General features: G+C 42.0%; 3 protein-coding genes and 1 pseudogene across 4 annotated transcripts in view; 1 reads left to right on the top strand and 3 right to left on the bottom strand.

Moving 5' to 3' along the window:
• Window positions 1-16,230, bottom strand: part of LOC127204364 (interferon-inducible GTPase 1-like) — a 146,448-nt gene extending 130,218 nt beyond the window's left edge. For both annotated transcript variants that reach the window (XM_051163308.1, XM_051163309.1), the window contains exon 1: window positions 16,215-16,230. The gene's annotated coding sequence lies outside the window, so the exon portion shown is untranslated. The remainder of the gene's footprint in view (window positions 1-16,214) is intronic.
• Window positions 1-22,069, top strand: part of LOC127204365 (interferon-inducible GTPase 1-like) — a 144,672-nt gene that overhangs the window by 61,233 nt on the left and 61,370 nt on the right. The window lies entirely within an intron of this gene.
• LOC127204273 (interferon-inducible GTPase 1-like) lies at window positions 8,173-9,842 on the bottom strand (annotated as a pseudogene).
• On the bottom strand, window positions 12,868-14,262 carry LOC127204360 (interferon-inducible GTPase 1-like). Its single transcript, XM_051163303.1, has one exon. The coding sequence runs from the start codon at window positions 14,260-14,262 to the stop codon at window positions 12,883-12,885; it is 1,380 nt and encodes a 459-aa protein (XP_051019260.1). The 3' UTR covers window positions 12,868-12,882.

Below are 22,069 nucleotides of genomic sequence, written 5' to 3' on the forward strand. Positions count from 1 at the left end.
AGAACAGTGGGAACTGGGGCACTCTGCTCTTTTGCCTACACTTGGTATTTGGCAGAGCTCAGGGAATATTTAGCATTCTTATCCACCATGGATATGTGAATCAAAGCTACTTCAAGATGTTATGTCAGCCCAGTGAGAGTGGCTAAAAGCAAAAATAGAAATGGCACCAAATACTGTTGTGGATGTGGAAAAAGGAGAATACTCAGTCCACGCTGGTGGGAGGGATAACTGTTTCAGCAAGTAAGGTGATTGTGTGTAAGCTCCCCCAAATCTACAAACAGATTTACCACATCTGTGCTATCTTTGGAAATATTGTGAAGCTACTCTATCTCCTACTATGGACCTACTCAATCACCCATCATTCCTGCTCTATTCTCAATAGCCAGGAAAGGGAAACAGTCTAGATGCCTGTCATGTGAGGAATGGACAATGAAATGTGCATCTTTGCAAAATGGATTATTACTCATCTGTGAAACAAAAAGAAACTATATAATTAATGGGGAAGAGATGGATCTACAAGCATAATTCTGAGTGAGGTAATACAGACCCAGAAAGACAAACATCATTTAATTCCTCTCATTGTGGATGTGAGCTTTCATTCTTCAGATATGTGTGCCTCATTTGGAATACCGTGGAGATTTTTAAATTATATGGTGCCTGGAGTGGGACTTTCACGAGAAGGAAGATACGATTTAAAAGAAAATTATGGGATAAAAAGATTACATTGAGGTGGAAGGGGAGAATAGAGGAGAGGAAGGAAAGTAGGAAAGATAAATAACACTAATGGATTTTCAAAATGTGGTATGTAACCTATTAATGTAGAGACTTCCTAAAACATATCTACACATATAAAAAGGAAGATGGAGTCACCCTTACCATCATGTTCTAGTGGGAAATGAAGAATAATAGCAAGATTTGGATTAAAGACAGGTGTCTTCCAACCTCAGGGGTCCAAACTAAACAAGATGGTTATTGGTATTATTCTTAATTCCCCATTAGAACCTTTTGGTAAGATTATATTGCTGAAGACACTATATACTTAGACATGGGACACAGAGAAACGTTGGTATTAAGCAGAAAGCTTCCTGTTTTGGGCTAGCATTCACAGTATTGGAGGGTGCCATGCATGCTGTAGAGTGAGTCAACATTCTTACCTGACTGAGGACTTGGTGTAAAAAAAAAACTTAGCCCCAGAGTGGAACACTTACCTCCCTAGTCTGTAGAAATCTTGGCATCTAAACCTTGAGCACTGTCCCATGATCTCAAGACTCAGGACACACCTATGCCCTACAATTTCCAGCATGTTTTCTTCTACTTTATCTGGCTTTAAACTGGCTTTAAAGAGCCCGGTTACTGCCCTGTCCCTTTTCCCCAGTGTTTAGAGTCACTACAACATCATACCTCACCACTGTTGGGCTGAAATGCTATCTCATCAGGACCTATGGCTCATCTTATGATAGAGTCCTCTTCTACCAAGCATGAGTCTCTGGAATATCACCCTTTTCAGTTAGAGCCATGCAATGCTGTGCTATATTCAATAGGGGAAAAGTTATTGCCACATCCCTTCTCCAGGAAAAGAGCTACTGAGTCATATGTCTGAATCAGTGATGTGTGTGTGTGTGTGTGTGTGTGTGTGTGTGTGTGTGTGAATGAGAGAGAAAGAGAGAGAGAGTATGTGAGAGAGAGACACAGACAGATAGACAGACAGACAGACAGACAGATAGACAGACAGATCCGTACTCTTCGGAGCCTTAAGAGTGAATACAAGCCTGAAATACCAGAAGAACTAAAATTGGATTTCAGGTTACCACGTTTCAGGTTACAAGTGCTGATTTAGAAATGAGGATCGAGAGATCCAAGATGGCGGTGAGCAGTGTGGACCGGGTTTGGAGGCTCCAGTGAACAATTCAAGGAATTGCACAGATTTCTGAGCCAGGAACACCGAGGTCCCCACACCACGGCAGCAGGACTGCTCCACGGTTCGGAGGGACCAGGGTGCAGAGGACCTGCATGCCCCTGATCATGGGAGGAGCGTGGATTTTCTCGGATCGGAGTGGTAGCGGCAGAGGCAGCAGCACCAGCGGCACCAGCGGCAGTGGCTGAGGTTTGCAGCTCATAGCCTTCCGGTGGAGGTGATTGGTATAGTGGCCGGTGGGAGTTGCTGCGGGAGAGGGGACTCTGGGCAGGATTTGGGTTGCGTGGTGCCTTAGGACCCAGACTGGACTCGGTGGACAGTTCGGCCCCAGAGTCCCGGGTTCTGGCCCAGCCCAGCAAGCAATTCTGCCTGAGGCACTAACTCAGTGCAGCCACAGCTCCCCTGCTGTGGCGCAGGCTTGGTGGAGAGCTCAGTTCCACCCTAGGCACCACCTCAGCTCAGTAGCAGCTCCCCTGCAGTGATGCAGTCTGGGTGGAGCACTTGGTTCCATCAGTGGCGCTGGCTCAGCGCAGCTGCAGTTCTCTTGCTGTGAGGCAGGCTGGGCGGAGCGCTCAGTTCCACCAGCTCTAAGACTCTGGTTGGACACAGTGTGCAGTTTGAATCCAGAATTCCTGGCTGAGATTGGCGGACAGTTCGGGCCCTGAGTCAATAGCTGACCACAGCACGCACTTTGGTCCAAAAGCCCCTAGCTGAGCTTGATGCGTAGTCCCAGCCCAAAAATTCTGGCTGAACCCTGTGTGCATTTTTGGGCCCAGAATCCCTAGCTGAGCTCGGCAGACGGTTCAGGCCCTGAGAATCTAGCTAAGTTCTGCCCGTGGTTCGGGCCCAGTGTTCCTGGATAGACCTGGCAGGGGACACAGAAGACTGTGGATACCTTGGCCTGACCCAACACTCATTCAGAGACCCAGAACGATTGCAGGACCCACAGCACAGGGGAGCTGAAGATCACTGGCTGTGAGAGTCCAAAACAACAGGGCTAACCTCCTACTATCCACACCAGTGAAGCATTAGAGCTCCGAGCCTAGGGAAATCATGTGAAAACAAGTGAATCTATCATCAGACTCCCTCCATCCAACTCTGGAAGCTACCCAACAAAAACAAAGATGGCAAGATGTCTAAAGGACAGCAAAAAAGCATACGCAAAAACCCAAAACAACATGGCGTCTCCAGTTTCCAGCTATCCCAAAGAAAACAACCCAGAGAACTCAAATACAATAGAAATACAAGAAAATGACCTCAAATCCTTAGTAATGAGGATGGTAATGGAGGAAACAAATAAAATTCGTAATCAAATGCAGGAAGACACAGACAAACAGGTGAGAGACATAAAAGAAGCATATAGAGTGGAACTGGAAAAATTGCAGGAAAATGCAAACAACTAGATGAAAGAAGTAAATAAAACAGTTCAAGCACTGAAGACCTATAAAGAGGCAGGGGAAGAAACTCAGGAATATACAAACAATCAGATAAAAGAAATCAAAAAGTCAGTTCAAGATTTGAAAATGAAAATGGATTCAATGATAAACACACAGACAGAAGAAAAACGAGAACGTGAGACCTCAGAGAAGAAGGCGAGCAACACAGAGGTGAGCTTTTCTAACAGAATCCAAGAGATGGAAGAACGAATTTCAGGTCTAGAAGATAAAAATCACAGATCTTGAAGCAACCACTAAAGAAAGGCCAAATCTGGAAAACTCCTCACACAAAACATCCAAGAAATTAAGGACACCATAAAAAGAAGAAATTTGAGGATAATAGGCATTGAAGAAAGAGAAGCTATCAGACTCCAAGGCCCAGAAACTATTCTCAACAAAATCATAGAAGAAAATTTCCCCAATCTAAAGAAAGAGATGCCTACAAACATACAAGAGGCCTACAGAACACCAAATCGAATTGACCAGAAAAGAAAAACTGTCCATCACATAATAATCAAAACACAAAACACACAGAACAAAGAAAAAATATTAAAAGGTGCAAGGGAAAAGGGCCAAATAACATTTAATGGCAAACCTATCAGAATTACACCCGACTTCTCAGCAGAGACCATAAAAGCCAGAAGGGCCTGGACAGAGATCCTGCAAGCCCTAAGAGACCACAGATGCCAGGCCAGACTACTTTACCCAGCAGAACTATCAATAACCATTGATGGAGAAAACATAATATTCCATGACAAAAACAAATTCAAACAGTACCTATCCACAAATCCAGCTTTACAGAAGGTACTAGAAGGAAAACCCTATCCCAAACAATCAAGCTACAACCAAAACTACTCAGGAAATAGATAACTATACCATGGCAAAAATACAACTACACAAACGCTCGACTAAAATTGGATTTCAGGGTAAGTGGGACAAAGGTTAAGAAATAGGCCTATAGGAGATAATCTGGCCAGCTGCAAAGAGCAGCCCCCACTAGAGATAACATTGCCTAGTAACTGAACCAGCGAGTCCCACTGGAGATAGAGTTGATAAGAGACCCAGTTTTCTGGCCACATTCCTTCCTGCCCACCAGAGAAAATGGTACCTAACAACCTACCCATCCCATTGGGGAGAACAAAAGAAGTTAAGCCATGGGTGGTCTTGGAGCCCTTTTGTGCTTAAAGGACACTGAGAGGATAAAAGGACCAGAGATCAAGGCTGTGGCAGCACTCCTGAGACCTGGCATTGGGGGAAATCTGGTTCGACCCAGCACAGAGCTGAATTAAAGATTCCTCTTGTAATTTACAGTGGTTTCATGTGTTTTCTGGTTCTTTTTTTTTTTTTTTTTTTTTTTTTTTTTTTTTTTTTTTTTGAATCAATCTGGGCACAACAAGCCTAAGTCCTAGGTGCTACAGACCTTGAGTCCAGGACACTTACTTCACAGCAGTTCCAATCACATCTGCCTCCAAGCAGGCTAACCTACTGCTGGGTGTGTGCGGGCAGCATTATACATGGACAATTTACAAACAGCAGTGCTTTGTACTGAGTCTTCAAAAGCTCAATTACATTGCACATAAAGTCCTTACTCCACTGCCAGAAAAGTTTTAGAAGAATTTTCTTTTCCTTTTTGTCTAATGTGTACTTTCCATGTTCTTTACTACAAGCAAAACCAGCCCACCAATAATTGCAAAAGAAGGGCAAACTCTGCCTAGTTGCAGGTTCCTTCCAGTTATCCTGGGACTTTCAATACCAAAAGAAGGATTGAAAATGGGAAGAACAGAGAGTGGTAGATGTATGTGGAACTGGAATAATCCAGTATATATGATGGAGGCTTTGGCCAGGAAGGTTGTGTTATAAACATAATCATACCTGTTAATAGGGAATCAGCAGAGTGCTATGAGTAGAGGCATGAACCACAACACCTCATTTGAAGAAGAACTCTCAATTGAAGATTTGCCTCCATCAGATTGGCATGTTGGAATGTCTGTTGGGCATTTTCTTGATTGATAATTGATGTAGGAGGGCCCAGCCATCCCTAGGAAGATGGTCGAGGGCTGTGTGAGCAAGCAGGGTAAACAAGTCATGGAGACAAGGCAGTAAGTAGTGTTCCCTTAACAGTCTCTACTTTAGTTCCTGCGGTGGCTTCCCTTGATGATGGAGTGCAACCTGCCAGACAAATGAATCCTTTCCTCCCTCAGGCTAATTTGGTGAGTGTTATTTGTTATCTGATTTATTTGGTGCTGTGCACCAGGGATAGAGGAGACTAAAAATGAAGCAGACTAAAGTCTCATACAACAGCCACTTTTATTCAGGCCATCAGACAATTCTTAGTGCATTCTGCAGATTGAGCAAGGTCATGGGAACAAAGTTCACTCCAGTTAAATTATGTACTGTGAAAAAGGCAAGGTCACACGACTTTAGGCTTTTATATGTAGGGGAAACATGCTTAGAAACATCATTCTACATAATAATAGGTAAGGTGAATATGGCCACACCTCCTAATAACAACACTCCATATGGGCCAAGCATTCAAGCACATGGGTCTATGGGAGCCATACATATGCAAATCAACACATTCCACTCCTTGGCCACCATAGGCTTGTAGCCATAATCTAATGCAAAAATGCACTTAGTCCAACTTTAAAAGTTCCCATAGGCTATCACAGTCTTAACAATGTCTGAAAGTCCAAAGTTAATGCAATATAATAACTGTTGAAATTCCAAAGTTCGAAGTCTCTTCTGAAATTAGGTCACTCGCTTAACTGTAATACCCAAAAACTCAAACTCAAAAAAGCAGATCACATATGTTACTGTTTCAAAGTGGAGGAAAGTCAGGATAGTAAGGAAATACTGGACTAACGCAAGATGGAAAACCAACTGGGCAAACTCCAAACTGTATCTCTTTCATTCTCCAACTCCTCTCAGCTTTGTTAACTGCAACACATTTCATCCTTTGGGCTGCTTCTACTTCCTGTTAGTAGCTTTCCTCAGCAGAAATCCCAGAGGCCTAGCAACTCTAAAATCTTGCTGTCTCCAGGGCCATCCAGGGTTCACATTCACAGCTTCACACAATGACCTTTCTGGGCCTAAATTCAGGGGCACAGCTGCCACACTGGTCTCAGTGACTTTCATTAGTCGTGGAGGGAGATTCCATATTCTTGACTCTTAACCCAGAGCTACATATCTGAAGCTTCCAAGTTAAGCTGCTTGCAGACAATGAACCATGGCCCCTTGTACTGTCAAACCTTCACCATCTTTCTGTTTTCAATTATCTCCTCCACTGCTTAAGCTTGCCTCTCCTGGAACTTGCTCTGTAGTCTGACCTTCAACTCAAAGATCTGCATGCCTCTGTCTCCTGAGATTAAAGTCATTATGTACCATCATGCCTGGACCTAATTTTTCTTTAATTCCTTTTCACAAGAGGAAAGCTCATGTGAGAGGATCTTGCCCTGAGGGTACCACTCCCTTACTTCCATTGAATACCTTTAATCTGTTTGTCTCCTTCAACACAGGATTTAAATCAATTCCACTTCCTTGTACCCCTTTAATACTTGATAAATACAGCTTATATTTTTCCTTTCTAAATGAGCACCATTCCATCAAATATTCTTCATAAAAGTGAACCACAGGACAAAGTCTATACTAGGCTGTTTTGAGATTTTTTTTTTTTTTTTTTTTTTTTTTTTTTTTTTTTTTTTTTTTTGCCATTGCAATTAATCTAAATCTCTTCACTTTAGCCTCAGGCAGACTCTTCAGATGAGGGCAAAAAGCAGACATACTTTTCACCAAAATAACACAAGAATGATGTCTAGGCACCACATTAAGGTTCTTCTCCTCTGAAACCTCTTGAACCAAGCCCTCCATCCACATCACACTCAATAACACTGTCTGCCATGCTTCTGCTAGTATGGCCCATTAAGAAGCTCTTAAAGCATTCTACTGCATTCCTAAGACAAAGGCCCAAAGTCCAAATTTCTCCAAACAAAAACATGGCCAGGTCTATTCTATCACAGGAATACTCCAGTCCCGGGTACCAACTTTTGTTTTAGTTAGGGTTTCCTTGCTGTGAAAAGACCCCATGGCAACTCTTATAAAGGGAAATATTTAATTAGGGCTGTCTTACAATTTCAGGGGTTTAGTCCATTATCATCAGGGCCAGAAGTACGCCAGTGTGCAGACAGACATGGTGCTGGAGAAGGAGCTGAGATTTCTACATCTTGATCCTGAGGTAGCATAAGGAGGCTGTGTGCCACACTGGGCCTAGGTTGAGAATATATGAGGTGTGAAAGCCCATGTACACAGTGAGGTATTTCTTCCAGTAAATCCACATCTTCCCTAACATGGCCACATCTCCTAATTGTGCCACTTCCTATGTGCCAAGCACTCAAAAATATGAGTCTATGGCAGACATTCCTATGCAAACCACCACAAGTGGCAAGTGTTTTATGCACTGAGCATAGAGCCCTGAGCTTCCTAAGTCTTCTTTAGGAAGTTTTGATTCTGAAAAAATAGCTATAAAACACCTATTCATATTTTTCTGTGTGTGAGTGAATTAATGTGTAAATGTAAATTAGTGTGGTGTGTATGTGTGTGTGCCTGTGTGTGTGTGTGTGTTTAAGTGTTCATGTTGAGTTGAAAGACAGATACGAAGGTCTGAAGAGGAATTGGGGATTGTAATATGTTGACATACTTAGACTTATTGTACTGGATTAGCTAGTGCAAAGAAAAGGTATCGGAGGAGAAATTGTCTAATGACTTCCTGATATTGAGCAAATGATGTTGTCTTGGTCAGAAGTTCTGGGTCAGTTGAGTTCGAGCTTTTTTTTTTTTACTATGTCACCTGAAGGAAAAGTTTGGCATCTTCAATCACTGTGTCAAGGAAATAAAGTTGCAAGTAAAAGATTTTCCTGAAGTAAAGACCTATAGGAAGTAGCCAACCATTAACTGAAGCAAATTTCTCCAAATATTTCAAAAACTTTTCTTTGAATGTTTCATCTCTCATAGTTTCCAACAAATAAGGATACTGAATGAATTGTTTCAGCTGTTCAACCAAAACTTGGACATCCATAGCCACAAACATCAGGGATTTGTCATCTACTCCAAAGAGGTATTGATAGTGGCTTAAACACGCCTTAAACTCCAGCACATCACCATCGCTGAGGAAGCCCCCTTCTGGAACGGTTGCCAAATTGCTGAGTAAACTTGTGTTTTCTTTCAATGGCTACTTCTGTGATATTAGTCAGGCAAAGCATAAAATTATGGCGCTTTTCAACAGGAAGACCCTTAATCAGCTTGTCCATCAGGACTGGAAAAACATAGTCAGGTAAATCATGATTAGAGACCAAGAAAATCGGAGGTGCATCATGTGACTGTCAGGAAAGGTATTCTCACAGGAGTTCTGATCTTCTTCAGGATCTTTTCTCTGTCAAAGGTGCGTGGTTTGCATTTCTTTTCATTTTCTAAATCACTGTCCACCTTGGTTCTCACAAAGTACTAATTCTTATTCATCGTTCTGACTGCTTTGGCGAGGTCTAGTTCAAGTTTTGTAAAACATGAGACAGACATGGGCATGGTGGCACATGTCTTTAATCCCAGCACCCCAGAGGCACAGGCAGGTAGATTACTGTGAGTTCAAGGCCAGCCTTGTCTACAAAGCTACTCCAGGAGAGGCAAGGCTGTTGAGAGCCTGTCTCGAAAAACTAAAAACAAAACAAAACACAAAAACAAATAAACAAACAAATGTGAGGAGAAAACAATAGAGAAGAAGTCATACTCTTGGAATTTCACTTTTTCCTGATAATCTCTTGGTGGAAATTTCTGGGTTCCAATGTCAGGCAGGTCGCATAAAGTCAAAGTTTTAATTTTGGGTTGTTTGTAAGGTCTCTTCCTGATTGTCTCTACTATCCCAGGTTCAGCTGCACCCTCCTCCTCAGGTCCAACCCCCCTCATGACATTGATGAAGCTGGACTTCCCTGCTCCAGACTCTCCTGTTACAGCAACATTTATTGGAGGATTATCAATGTATTCTAATGCACCACTGATTGCAGAGTTTGCCCCTTGAACTCTTCCTTTTTGTAGAAGTAACTCAGTTGAATGGGTGGCTTCCTGTGAAATGATTTTGTTTTCTGTCCTATCATTCTTAAAATGTGCTGTGAAACTAGATTCCAAATCTGTGTTGTCTTCATCCTTAGGTGGTTCATAGGAGAACTGACCCACGACTGTGTTGGGGAAAGGGCCCTGAAAGAAAGAAGGCAGAATAAAGGGAGGGTGAGTTACGAAAACCCAGCTGAGGAATTGTCTCCATCAGATTGTACTGAGGATCTGCCTATAGGACAGTTTCTTTTCTTTTTTTCTTTTCTTTTCTTTTCTGGTTTCATTGTAGCCTTGGCTATCCTGGAACTCACACTGTATCTCAGGCTTGCTTCCACCTCCTCTGCTTTCAGGATGCTGGGATTAAAGATGTGTGCTGCCAACACCTGGCCAGACATTTTCTTTAATTCATAATTGCTGTAGAAGTCCCAGCACACTGTTGAGTGGTACCACCCCAGGGAAGATGGTCCTGGGTAATTTATGAAAGGATGAACAAACGACAGGGAGCAAGTCTGTAAGGAGCATTCTGTGAATGTTCCTACCTCTCTCCTGCTTGAGTTTCTGCCCTCAGTGATGGACTGTGAGCAGAATGTGCAAACCTCAAAGGCTGTTTTATTTTTAAATGCTTTTAGTCATGGTCTTTATTACAGAAATAGTAAAGAAAAGAGAACAAGAATTAACTAGCTCTCAATTAATTATGAAAATATTAAAATTCAAGAAAAGTAAAGGTCTTTTAGCCAGCATCAACAATCATAAAAACACAAACATCTATGCTGCTTGTAACCTTCCTTCAGTGTGCGCCTTCAGATGATTGGGAACTTAATCAATATACACCTAGTTCCTGAAAGCAACACTAAGTATTAATGAATGATAATTGACATCAGTGCTTAATCAATGCCAAATCGATAATGATCACAGACATCTTTGTGTGTTTTACTTTTGATTCCAAAAGATGTCAGTATGTCCAGCAACTATATCTGGTTGAAATAATATTTAATTTTCCTAGGTTTGCTTTCCTTCTGCCTTTTTCATGACTTGGAATCTCCAGGAGGGACATAACCTCACACTAATATAAATTTTCTTTCTCCCTAAAGTCCATGTTAAAATTCATGTATTCGATACAATATTGCAGAGCCCTCAAGGCATCATTGAGATTTGCTATTTTCCTTATATGTTTTATTTTCCAAAATGATCTAACTGTGCACTGCAGATACAGGTCAGCTAATATGATGCTTTCCCGGCAGGAATGGTTCAATGTCCAGCACTTCACCAACTACATGTAGTTGTGAATCCCTATAATTCTGGTATTCAGGAAGTAGAGGTAAGAGGGTTAGAACTTCAAAGCCCTCCTCGGATCACAGTGAGTTAGAGGCTAGCCTGAGCTACATGAGACCCTGTCTCAGGAAAACAACAAAGCATATCAAGTCCATCAAGCTGGCTCAGCAGGTAAATACACATGCCAGACCTAAAGGCCTGAGTTTGATTTTTGGGTATTAAATCAGCTCAGAGCTTATGTTTCTGAAGTTTATTCTTCCCAAGCCTGCCTACTGGACCTCCTATGGCAGCATGATGGCCTTTGTCATCAGGACAGGAAACAGCAAACCCCTGCTGTCACCCTGGAGCCTCCTTTTTCTCTCTCACCCATATCAGATCAGTGGCAGACCCAAGCCTATTACCAAATTCGCACACAATTGACCATTCCTCCTGCGTTATCTTCTGTGACACAGCCCCATGTCTATCTTTGACTGTGTCATTCATAAACATTATTGTATTTGCTGTGACTGTTCATTCAGCAACAGGAATGATAAAATAGCCATAGTTATCTTATTGACACTGAAGTCCTATCATGTCAAGGCCACACATCTGGCCTCAGGAAAATTTGATAGAAATGCTGGGAGATTCCATAACCCCTTCTATTCTTTCATACAATGCCAGCGATATGTGGGCAAAGCTCTGGTGATGGTTGGTGCTGGAACAGGGCCCCTTGCTCCATTACGTCATCACCAGCTGTCTTGTTTCAGTGGCTTCCTCCATTGCCTGAGCTTGCCTGTCCTGGAAATTGCAGAGATCTGCATGCCTCTGTCTCCTGAGTGCTGGGATTAAACTCATTATGTACCAACATACCTGGACCTAACTTTTCTTTAATTCCTTTTCACAAGAGGAGAGCTCTTCTGGGAAGATCTTACCCCAAGGTCAGCACTCCCTTACTTCCACTGAATACCTTTAATGTGTTTATCTCCTTCAACACAGGTTTAAAATCAGTTCCACTTCCTGGTGCCCCTTTAATCCTTGATAAATATCGTTTATATTTTTTTCCTTTCTAAGTTTGCACCATTCCACCAAAATGTTCTTCATAAGAGTGAACCACAGGACAGTCTATGCAAGGCTGTTTTGAGATTGCCTTTGGCAGTGTAATTAATCTAAGACTTTTCACTTTAGCCTCAGGCAGACTCCTCAGACAAGGGCAAAAAGCAGCCATACTTTTCACCAAAATAACACAGGAACGATGTGTAGGCACCACAGTAAGGTTCTTCTCCTCTGGAACCTCTTGAGCTAAGCCCTCACCATTCAGCTCACTCTCAGTAACACTGTCTTCTATGCGTTTCCTGGTAATGGCCCATTAGGCAGCTCTTAAAGCATTTCTTGGCTTTCCTAAGACAAAGTCCCAGAGGCCAAAGTTCCCCCAAAGAAAAGCATGGCCAGGCCTATCACAGCAATACTCCAGTCCATGGTACCAACTTTGGTCTTAGTTAGGGTTTCCTTAGCATGAAAAAACACCATGAACCTGGCAACATTTATAAGGGAAACATTTAATTAGGCCTGGCTTACAGTTTCAGAGGTTTTGTCCTTATTCATCACAGTGGGAAGCGGGGCAGCATGCAAGCAGACATGGTGCTGGAGGAGCCAAGAGTTCTACCTTTTGACCTGCAGGCAGCGGATTGAGACTGTGTGCCAAACAGGACAGATTGAGCATATATGAAACTTCTAATCCCACCTGTACAGAACTTCTCTGCCTCCAACCAGACCACACCTACTTCAACATTGCCACAGCTCCTAGTGCTACTGTGTAGGTGCCACGCATTCAAACAGGTAAGTCTCTGGAGGCCATACCTATTCAAAGCACCGCACATGGCAAGTGTTCTATTCACTGACCATAGAGTTCCCAGCCTCCTGATTCTTCCTTAGGATATTTTGATTAGGAAGAAATAACTATCAAACAGCTATTCATATCTTTTCTGTGTGTGCTTGTGCATGTTTAGGTGTCCTATGCACTTCCCTGTGCACGTGTGTGTGTGTGTGTGTGTGTGTGTGTGTGTGTGTGTGTGTTTGTGTGTGTTTCTTTCAGTGTAGTGTGCATGTGGAGTTGAAAAACAGAGGAAGATCTGAAGTAGGACTGGGGATTGTCAGACTCTGACATGTAAAGACCTGTGACTCTTTTCAAAGGTTTTTTGTGTTGTCAGTAGATTGGCTAGTATAAAGAAAAGATGTCAGAGGGAAACTTTCTCTAATGACTTCCTGGTATTGACCACTTGATGTTATCATGGCCAATAGCTGTGGGTGAGTTGAGTGTGGACTAGTTTTTTTGAATGTTACCTGCAGGAGAAATTTGGCATCTTCAGTCACTGTGTCAAGGAAAAGAAGTTGCAAGTAATAGGTTTTCGTGAAGTAAAGACCTGTAGCAAGGAGCCCACCATTAGCTGAGGCAAACATCTCCAAAAGTTTTAAAAGCTTTTCTCCTAATGTTTCATTTCTCTTAGTTTCTAACAAATAAGGAGATTTCAGGCTTCTTTTCAGTTGTTCACCAGGCACTTTGGCATCTTTAGCCAGGAACTCCAGGGATTCATCATCCACTCCAAAGGAATCCCGATAGTGATTTAACTTCTTCTTGAGCTTTTCCACACCACTGTCCCTGAGCATGCCCACTACGGGAACAGTTGCCAAAACTCCAGCCTTGAAGGCTTCCAGCCACACAATCTGCTTCAGAGACTCACGCTTCCTTTCAATGGCTGCATCAGTAATATTAGGCAGGGAAAGCATAAAAATATGGCGCTTTTGAACAGGAAGATCTTTAGTCAGGGTGTCCATCAGGACTGGAAAATCATAGCTACGTAAATCATGGTTAGAGACCAAGAAAATCGGAGGTGCATCCATGTAATTGTCATGAAAAGTATTCTCACAGTAGCTTCTGATCTTCTTCAGGATCTTTTCTCTGTCAAAGGTGCGTGGTTTAGATTTCTTTTCATTTTCTAAATCAATGTCCACCTTGGTTCTCACAAAATAAAAATTTCTACTCATTGTTCTGATTGCTTTGGAGAGGTCTAGTTCAAGTTTTGTAAAACGTGTGGCAGAAACAATAACAAAGAAGTCATACTCTTGGAATTTCACTTTCTCCAGATAAACTTTTGGTGGAAAATTATGGGTCCCAATACCCGGCAGGTCCCATAAAGTCAAAGTTTTGATTTTGGGGTGTTTGTAAAGAGTTCTCTTCATGGTTGTCTCTACCACGCCTTCTTCAGCTGCACCCTCCTCCTCAGGTCCAACCCCCCTCAGGGCATTGATGAAGCTGGACTTCCCTGCTCCACACTCTCCTGTCACAGCAACATTTATTTGGGCCTTGTCAATGTTTTCTAATGCAGCACTGATTGCAGAGTTTGCCCCCTGAATGTTTCCTTTTTTCAGGTGTAATGTGATGCAACGGATGGTTTCCTCATCGATGATTTTGTTTTCTATCTTAATCTTCCTAAAATATTCAGTGAAGCAGGACCACAAATCTCCATTGTCTTTATCTTTTTGTGTATCAGAGAAGAAATTATTCATGACTGTGTTGAAGAAAAGGACACTGAAAGAAAGGAGAGTAAGTTGTGAGATCACGAATGCCTTTACGCCTGACACTTTGTTTTCTCTCTATGTTGCAGCCTTAGTTATGCTCTGATACACTTCCCAAATATTTTGTGCTATTTTTTTCTACAAGATACAATCTAGAGTCCTTGGGAGGAGAAAACGCCAGTTGAGGAATTGTCTTCATCATGAAGGACTGGGAACCTGCCTATGGGACATTCTCTTGATTGACAGTTGATGTGGGAGGTCACAGCTCACTGAGGGTGGTAGCCCCCCTGCTTTGATGACCCTTGGTAATTTATGCAAGCGTGATCAAACTATGGTGAGGAAGCCAGTAAGCAGCATTCTGCCAAGGCTCCACCCTCTCTTCCTGCTTAGGTTTCTGCCCTGACATACTTAGTAATGAGGACTGTGAGCAGAATGTGCGAACCACAGAGAGTTTTCTTTTTAAATGCTTTTGGTCCTTGTGTTTATAACATCAAAAGAAAGGAAATAGAGCAAATTTCTACAAGCTCTCAATTAAACCCTTAATTATGGAAAAATTAAAAGTTAAGTAAATTAAAATCATAAAAAAATCTGCATAAGGTATTTGACCAGCATTAGCTATTATAAAAACAAGAGCAACTGCTGTATGAACCTGGATGGAGTGTTCTATATGAAAGCCAGTGTCTTCTCCATCTGTGCGCACTTGCTTCAGTGTGTGCCTTCAGACGACTGGGAATTTAATCACTATACATCCCGTTGCTCAAATCTTAAAAGCTAGTAATAAAAACAATAGTAATATGAATGAAAATTGACATCAGTGTTTAATCAATGTCATATCTTAATCACATAAATTTTAGTCTGTCTTATTTTTGTTTTCTAAAGATTTTGGTAAGTCCATCTATTTTATTTCAGTAAGTCCATCTATTGTTAATTTCTGTAGTTAATTTTACATTTGTCTTTTTAATTAATTGGAAGTCATCTCCATGAGGAATATAAAAATTTTTTTACACTTAATATCTGTCCATTTAAAATCCATTTACTCAATACAATATTGCAGTGTCCTCAAGTCACCATTGAGATGACTTTGTTCAACACTTGTGCAGACACAGGCCCAGAAGGAGTGGGGAAAGAATGTCCTATAAGAAAAGGCAAGTCCATTAAATAAACAAGCACCACATCCAGATTTACTGATGAGGTGGACATTCACCCCCTGGACAAAGAATGTCCCTGAAAGTACACAAGCTGTTCTTGTCTTTTCAATTTTTCTTCTGTTACTTTAATCCTACCTCATGGTTTTGTCATGTGGACTTCAGTGCAATAGCTGTGGGCAAGGTCTTCCCACTGACTATAAACACAGGAGACAGGAAGGCTGTGACACAACCAGCATTACAAAAGGAAGCCTGCCTAGATCACAGCTGTCACCACACCCTGACACAACTCGTCTCCTTCACAGATGCAGAGGAGATCCTTAGCATTCATGCTTTGCAATAAAGAAAACTACAGCGAACATGATGGCCCCGAGGTAAAAAAGAAAAAACAAAACAAAACAAACAAACAAACAAAAAGCTCCTACACACTGCAGGGATATTCCATTACCTGACATATCCGTTATAGCCATCTTAGGGAGAGGAATAAGTAGCATGCAAAACAATTGAATGTGTTTTACCAGAAAAAACATCCAGATCATTTCTTTATGGTCCCTCAATTTGACTGATGAGCAAAGATCATCCACAAGGGAGCCCCGCTCACCTTTCACCAAAGTCTCCTAGCTTCCAGGCTGAGGATCCCCACTGTCTGGGCATGTTCCTGAAAGTCGTGTCACATCTTATCCATTTAGAGAAAAGAGACTGGGTGGGTAAGACGTTAGATCAGAGTGCTCCTGCCCGCTTACCAGAAAGTTCTGTGTCCACTGGATTCACACACTGTAGTTCAGCTGCAGGAACCACTGTGCTCCAGGCTCTTCACTGACACCCACCCCTGCTTCCTCTGCAGGGTTTATACACTCTTCTGGCTTATACAACATACCAGCAGTGTGTGCTGGCCAATCATTGGGGTGCATGGATCGAGTTGCTTTCCAGAATCTTCTGCATTTACCAGAAGAGGAAAAGAAAAGTGAAAGAAAATAAACAGCTGTTGGCCATCCTAGCAACACTTCATTTCTTGGCAGGAAAAAAGCGACACCGTCCTAAATTAGTAATTGTGGGGTGGGGGCGAGGGGGTGAAAGTAAGGGGACATCAAGAAGCCACTTACTGACTAGGCTGGAAACCAAACCTTGAAACATAATATTTTTGATCCATGATTCAACAAATGTAGCTTGAACTATAGTCGCACAACACATTGTCCGAGACCTTTTGCAGATGTCAATTCCAGTCTCACTCAAGACACAACCCATCTCACTCCGCTGACTACAACCTTATTCCCTCACAACTATAGATTGATGCTCCTTAAGTCTTGCCTTCTCCACATCCCTGACCATGCAGGGATTTGGTCTGGCTCGGACTTGGCAGGTTTCACACGTGCTGGCACAGTCACTGTGAGCTCATATGTGCAGCTGCCCTGTGATGTTCAAACTCCACTGTTTCCTTGTAGTCATCAACCAACTCAGGCTCTTGCAGCCTTTCACCCCTTCTTCCACATTCCTTCCTTTCCTGTGCCTTTGGAGGTAGGAATATGAATATTCCATTTGGTGCTGGACATTTATTAATGTCTTATTCTCTGCGTCTAGGTCAGTTGTTTATTGAGACTCATCTCTGCTTCTTTTGCAGGACTTATCTACTCTTTATGCCTCTGTATTGAAATCGGTATTGGTTATAACATACTGCACTTAAGAGCTTTCATGACAAGGCTTAACAATGATTTTTCTATGTGCACAAAGGGAAATCATTATGGGCTTGTTTAATATTATGCCCATTTAGCAGAAGGATAGTAGAAGGTTCTCACAACAGTAGAATTTATGACCTGTGTAGCCTTTCTTTCTTCTCCAGATATAGTACCAAGTATGGGTTTCCTCTGTAGAGTGACATTAAATCCAATCAGGAAGCAGTTGGTTACTTCCATGTCATTCTTGTCACCATTACATGTTGGTTATCTATCTAGCCAGTCATTATTGTAGCTCACAGTATTCACACCTAGGTATAATTAATGTTTCATTTTCTCCTCTGGAAACGTGGCTAGACCCTTACAGCACTGTGAAAGCTAACCAGTAAGGATAAAGCCACTGGGTCCATATCAGCTTGATTTCTCCATGCCCTATGCCTCAAGCATGTGGCATCTTCAGTAATAGGGTTTTGCCCTCAAGTTTTGTAAAGTGACCAAGAAGATCGACAATGTCCTCTATTAGTCATGGTCCTGCCTGGCCTACAAGTCCAAAAGAGGCAAATAATCCGTGAGTCTGGGCTTTTTATCTGGTGCCCTGTGGTGTCTAAGAGGGGTGTTGTTGCCTGAGTAGAGGGTGATTCCATCTTCCTTTTCATATGTGTGGATATGGTTTAGGAAGCCTCTGCATTAGTAGGTGACATAAGGCATTTTGAAAACCCTTCAGTGTTATTTATCTTTCATACTTTTGTTCCTCTCCTCTACTCTCCTTTCTGCCTTGATTTAATGCTACTTTTTTCCGTAATTCTCATTTAAATCCTATTTTTTCCTTCTCTTGAAAGTTCCACTCCGTGGAGCCATAGTGAGGTCACATTCACAAACGAGAGGGACAAAGTGGTGTGCTACTTCACTCAGTATGATTGTTTCAATCCCCACCTATTTCCCCATGAATTCCATGGTCTCATTTGTCTTCACAGATGAGTAATATGACATTCTATAAAGTTGCATATTTCATTATCTACCCATTTGTTGATAGGCATGTAGATTGTTTCCATTTCTTGGCTATTGTGAATAGGACAGGAAAGATGGATTAGCAAGTATCTCTGTAGTAGGACATAGAGTCATATGGAAATACTCCTATGAGTGGTACAGCTAGGTCATGTAGTCAATCTATTTTCCTTTTTGTGGGCCCTCCACACAAATCACCTTAGTTGCAGCACTCCCACCAGCAGGGACTGAGTGTTCTCCTTTTCCCACATTCACAACAGTACTTGTTGCATTTGTACTTAAAGCAGCTTTGATTTGCATATCCATGGTGGATAAGGGTGCCAAATGCCAAGTGCAGGCAAAAGAGCCAGAGCCAGCCTCTGCTCCCACAGTTAGGAGTTCCACAAGACCAAGCTACACAATCACAACATATATTCAGAGGATCTAGGTCAGACCCATGCCCCTATGAGGCCTGGTTAGTTGATTCCGTGATTCTGTAGTCATTTTTCCTCCCCCATCTTCTGCAGGATTCCCTGAGCTCTACCTAATGATTGGCTGCAGGTTTCTGCTCTATAGACCTCTGTCATGGCCTCTCTAAGGGTATCTGTTTGGCTATATCTCCCTATATTTGTTTAGGATTTTATTCATTTCTTCCATCTCATCTTTATTAGGAAAGATCTGAGGTCATTTTCTTGTGTTTCAGATGTGTTAGTTTCCAGGGCTGATTGCTTTGAAATAAATTGATTCAGGAGATTCCATAATATTTTGGCTTTTGTTGCTTGTATTTTCACACTGGCCTTTAGCCATCCTGCTATTTCTGGCATTGAATGGTAGTTTCTGGTGTCCTTCACTGCCCATTGAGAGAAACTTGTGAGTGTCTATAAGTTGACACCCCTCACCTGCAGAGATCAGGGAACTCTTCATGTGGACCAGACAAGTGACCTGAGATCAGACCTGGGAACTTTCCAAGGACCAGCTGGGTGACCTGAGGTCAGATCTACCTGTGTTCTGTACTGTGATGTCTCCTCTTCGCCAGAAGATTCAGGCACTGGTGTTTGTAGCCCACAGTTCCTTCTGAGACCCTGAGAGCAGATGCTGCGTGCCCTGCTGGGCATGAGGCTAATCCTCGGAGACCTCACCAATGGCAACACGGACCTGAGAACTTTCTGTGGATTCACGGGTGACTTGAGGTCAGATCCACCTGTGTTCCAGACTGTGGGGTCCCTTCTGGGCTAAAAGACCCAGATGCTGGTGTTTTTGTATCCCACATCTCCATCTGAGACACAGATCTCAGATGATAGGCACCCATCCATGTGTGCTGTTAGTCCTTGGAGCCCAAGCCGGTGCCTGCCAGGACCCAGGGACTTTGCTGTGGATTAGCAGGGTGACCTGAGACCAGACCAACCTGTGCTCCACACAGTGTGGACCCCTCTCACCCTGGGATCAGCAGCACTGGTGTTTTGCAGTTCTCGGTTCGTTCCTTAGTCATTGTGCAGTCACTGCTGTCCTGCTGATCAGACACAGTGTGTGTTCCGTGCTGCCATCTTGAATCCCCCTAAATTTAGATTTTTTATTATTATGTGGCAAGAGGATTCCATTTTCTCCTACATTCTAATTGGTGTTCTGTGTATTTTTGTATGCTCATATGCCTGTCTTTCTTTAGGTTGTTGAATTTTTCTTCTTTGATTTTGTTAAAAATATTTTCTGGTCCTTGGCACTGGAACTCTTCAACTTCCATTACTATTATTCATAGGTTAGGTCTTTTCATTTTATCCCATATTTCCTGGATGTTTCGTGTCCGGAATTTTTTAGATTTGACAATCTTTGACAAATGGATCAATTTCTTCTATAGTATCTTCCATGCCTGACATTCTTTCTTCCATCTCATGGATTCTGTTGGTGATGCGTGCGTCTGTTGTTTCTGTTCTCGTCCCTAGTTGGTTTTTTTTTTTTTTTTTTCCATCTCTAGAATTCCCTCAGATTGTGCTTTTTTTTATTGCTTCTACTTCCATTTTCAGGTCGTGGATAGTTTTATTCATTTCCTTCACCTGTTTGTGCTTTCCTGTATTTCTTTAAGCTTCTTCTTTAGAGGCCTGTACCTGTTTGATTGGATTTTTCTGTGTTTCTTTAAGGAATTTATGTGGATTCATTTTCATTCAATTCTAGAAAGTATTTGATTCTACCTTAATTTCTGTTTGTTTTTTTTTTTTTTCAATTACTTACTCACTGAACTTATTCAGTTTTCATGAGCTTCTGTTGTTCCTCTTCTTGATATCCAGCTTTAATACACGGCAGTCATATGTGTTTCATTTTTATTGTATCTGTTGAGACTCACTGGATAAGTCAAAGATGTGGTCAATTTGAGGGAAGTTTCATGAATTTCTGAGAAGGTATATATTTTTTTTTTTTTTTTTTTTTTCCTTTGAGTGAAATGTGCTATAAACAGCTGGTAAGTGCATTTGTGTCAGAACATCAGTTAGCTCCATCATTTCTCTGTTTAGTTTTGTCTGGATGACCTGTCTATTGACAAAGGTGAAAGATTGAAGTCTCTCAGTACCAGTGATTTAGAGACAATGTGTAACTGAAGCTGTTTAGTAATGTTGAGCAGAGTTTCTTTTATGAACTTTGGTGCCTGTGTGTTTGGTGTAAAGATATTAAGAATTGTAATTTCCTCTTGGTGGTTTTTCCTTTGGTGAATATGTAGTGTCCACGGCCAAGGCAACTTACTCAAGAAAACATTTAATGGGGTATTGCTTAGACTTTAAGTGAGGGAATTCATGAACATCATTCATTATTGCCAGAACATGGTGTCAGGTAGGCAAGCACAGCTCTGGAGCACCACATCAGAGGTGAGCACTTTACATGCTCTCAATTTCCATCCACAGGGGGTTGCTTAATATGTTCACACTGTCAATAAGCTGGAGAGTGACTCACAAAATTATAAAGAAGGGTTCTGAGGCAGCCAGACACAGTGGCTAAAGCTACAATCTCAGCATTGAGAAAGATGAGGCAGGAGGATCACCATGATCCCAAGGACTAACTACATAGCCAACTCTAGACCTACATGGGATAGAAAGGAAGAAACTGTCTCAAAATATTTTTACTAGGAGTCTTCCCTAGGGTCACCCTTGCAGGTTCCTGGGCATTTCCACTGCATTAACATTCTACCTACCAGACCCCCTCCCTGAAAGATTGGGATACTGAGCCTAAAGTGGACATCTTATATAACAAGGAAAGACTTCCAATGGGAGATTAGGACACCTAGCCACAAAACCTTTGACCTACAATTTGTCCTACTGGCAAAATATGGTATGATAAAAAGGAATCAGAACTCACGGGAGTGACCAACTGATGACTTGTCCAGTTTGAGACCCCTGAAATGAGGGGGAGCCTATGCCTCATACTTCTTGGAAGGCCAGGAACCAGAGGCTGGATAGTCCAGAGACCTAGGATAGAAACAAACACACATGGAAGGAGGAAAAGTTAATGAAATGATTTCTAATGATATTCCGCTAGACTCATAGACCCAAGCCCAGCATAATTGTCATCAGAGGCTCCACCCAGCCATTGATGGGATGGGAGCAGATACACAGATTCACAGCTAATATTGGGAATAGTAGGGTTAAATTGAGGAGAAAATAAAACATTAATGATACCCAAGTGTGTACTCTGTGAGCAACAATAGTGACTGGCCAGATAAGAGATAACCCAACATGTAATGGTGACAAGAATGTTGTGGTAGTAACCAACTGCTTCCTGATTGGATTTAATGTCACTCCACAAATAATACCTATACATGGTACTATATCTGGAGGAGAAAGAAAGACTACACGGGACATACGTTCTACTATTGTGAGAACCTTCTACTATTCTTCTGCTAAATGGGGATAATATTAAACAAACCCATAATGATTTACCTTGTGCCCATAGGAAAGTCATTGTTAACCCTTGTCATGGAAGCTCATGTATGGAGTAATTGATAATTGATACCGATATCCA

Source organism: Acomys russatus, chromosome 20, assembly GCF_903995435.1.
Source record: "Acomys russatus chromosome 20, mAcoRus1.1, whole genome shotgun sequence".
Lineage (NCBI taxonomy): Eukaryota > Metazoa > Chordata > Mammalia > Rodentia > Muridae > Acomys > Acomys russatus.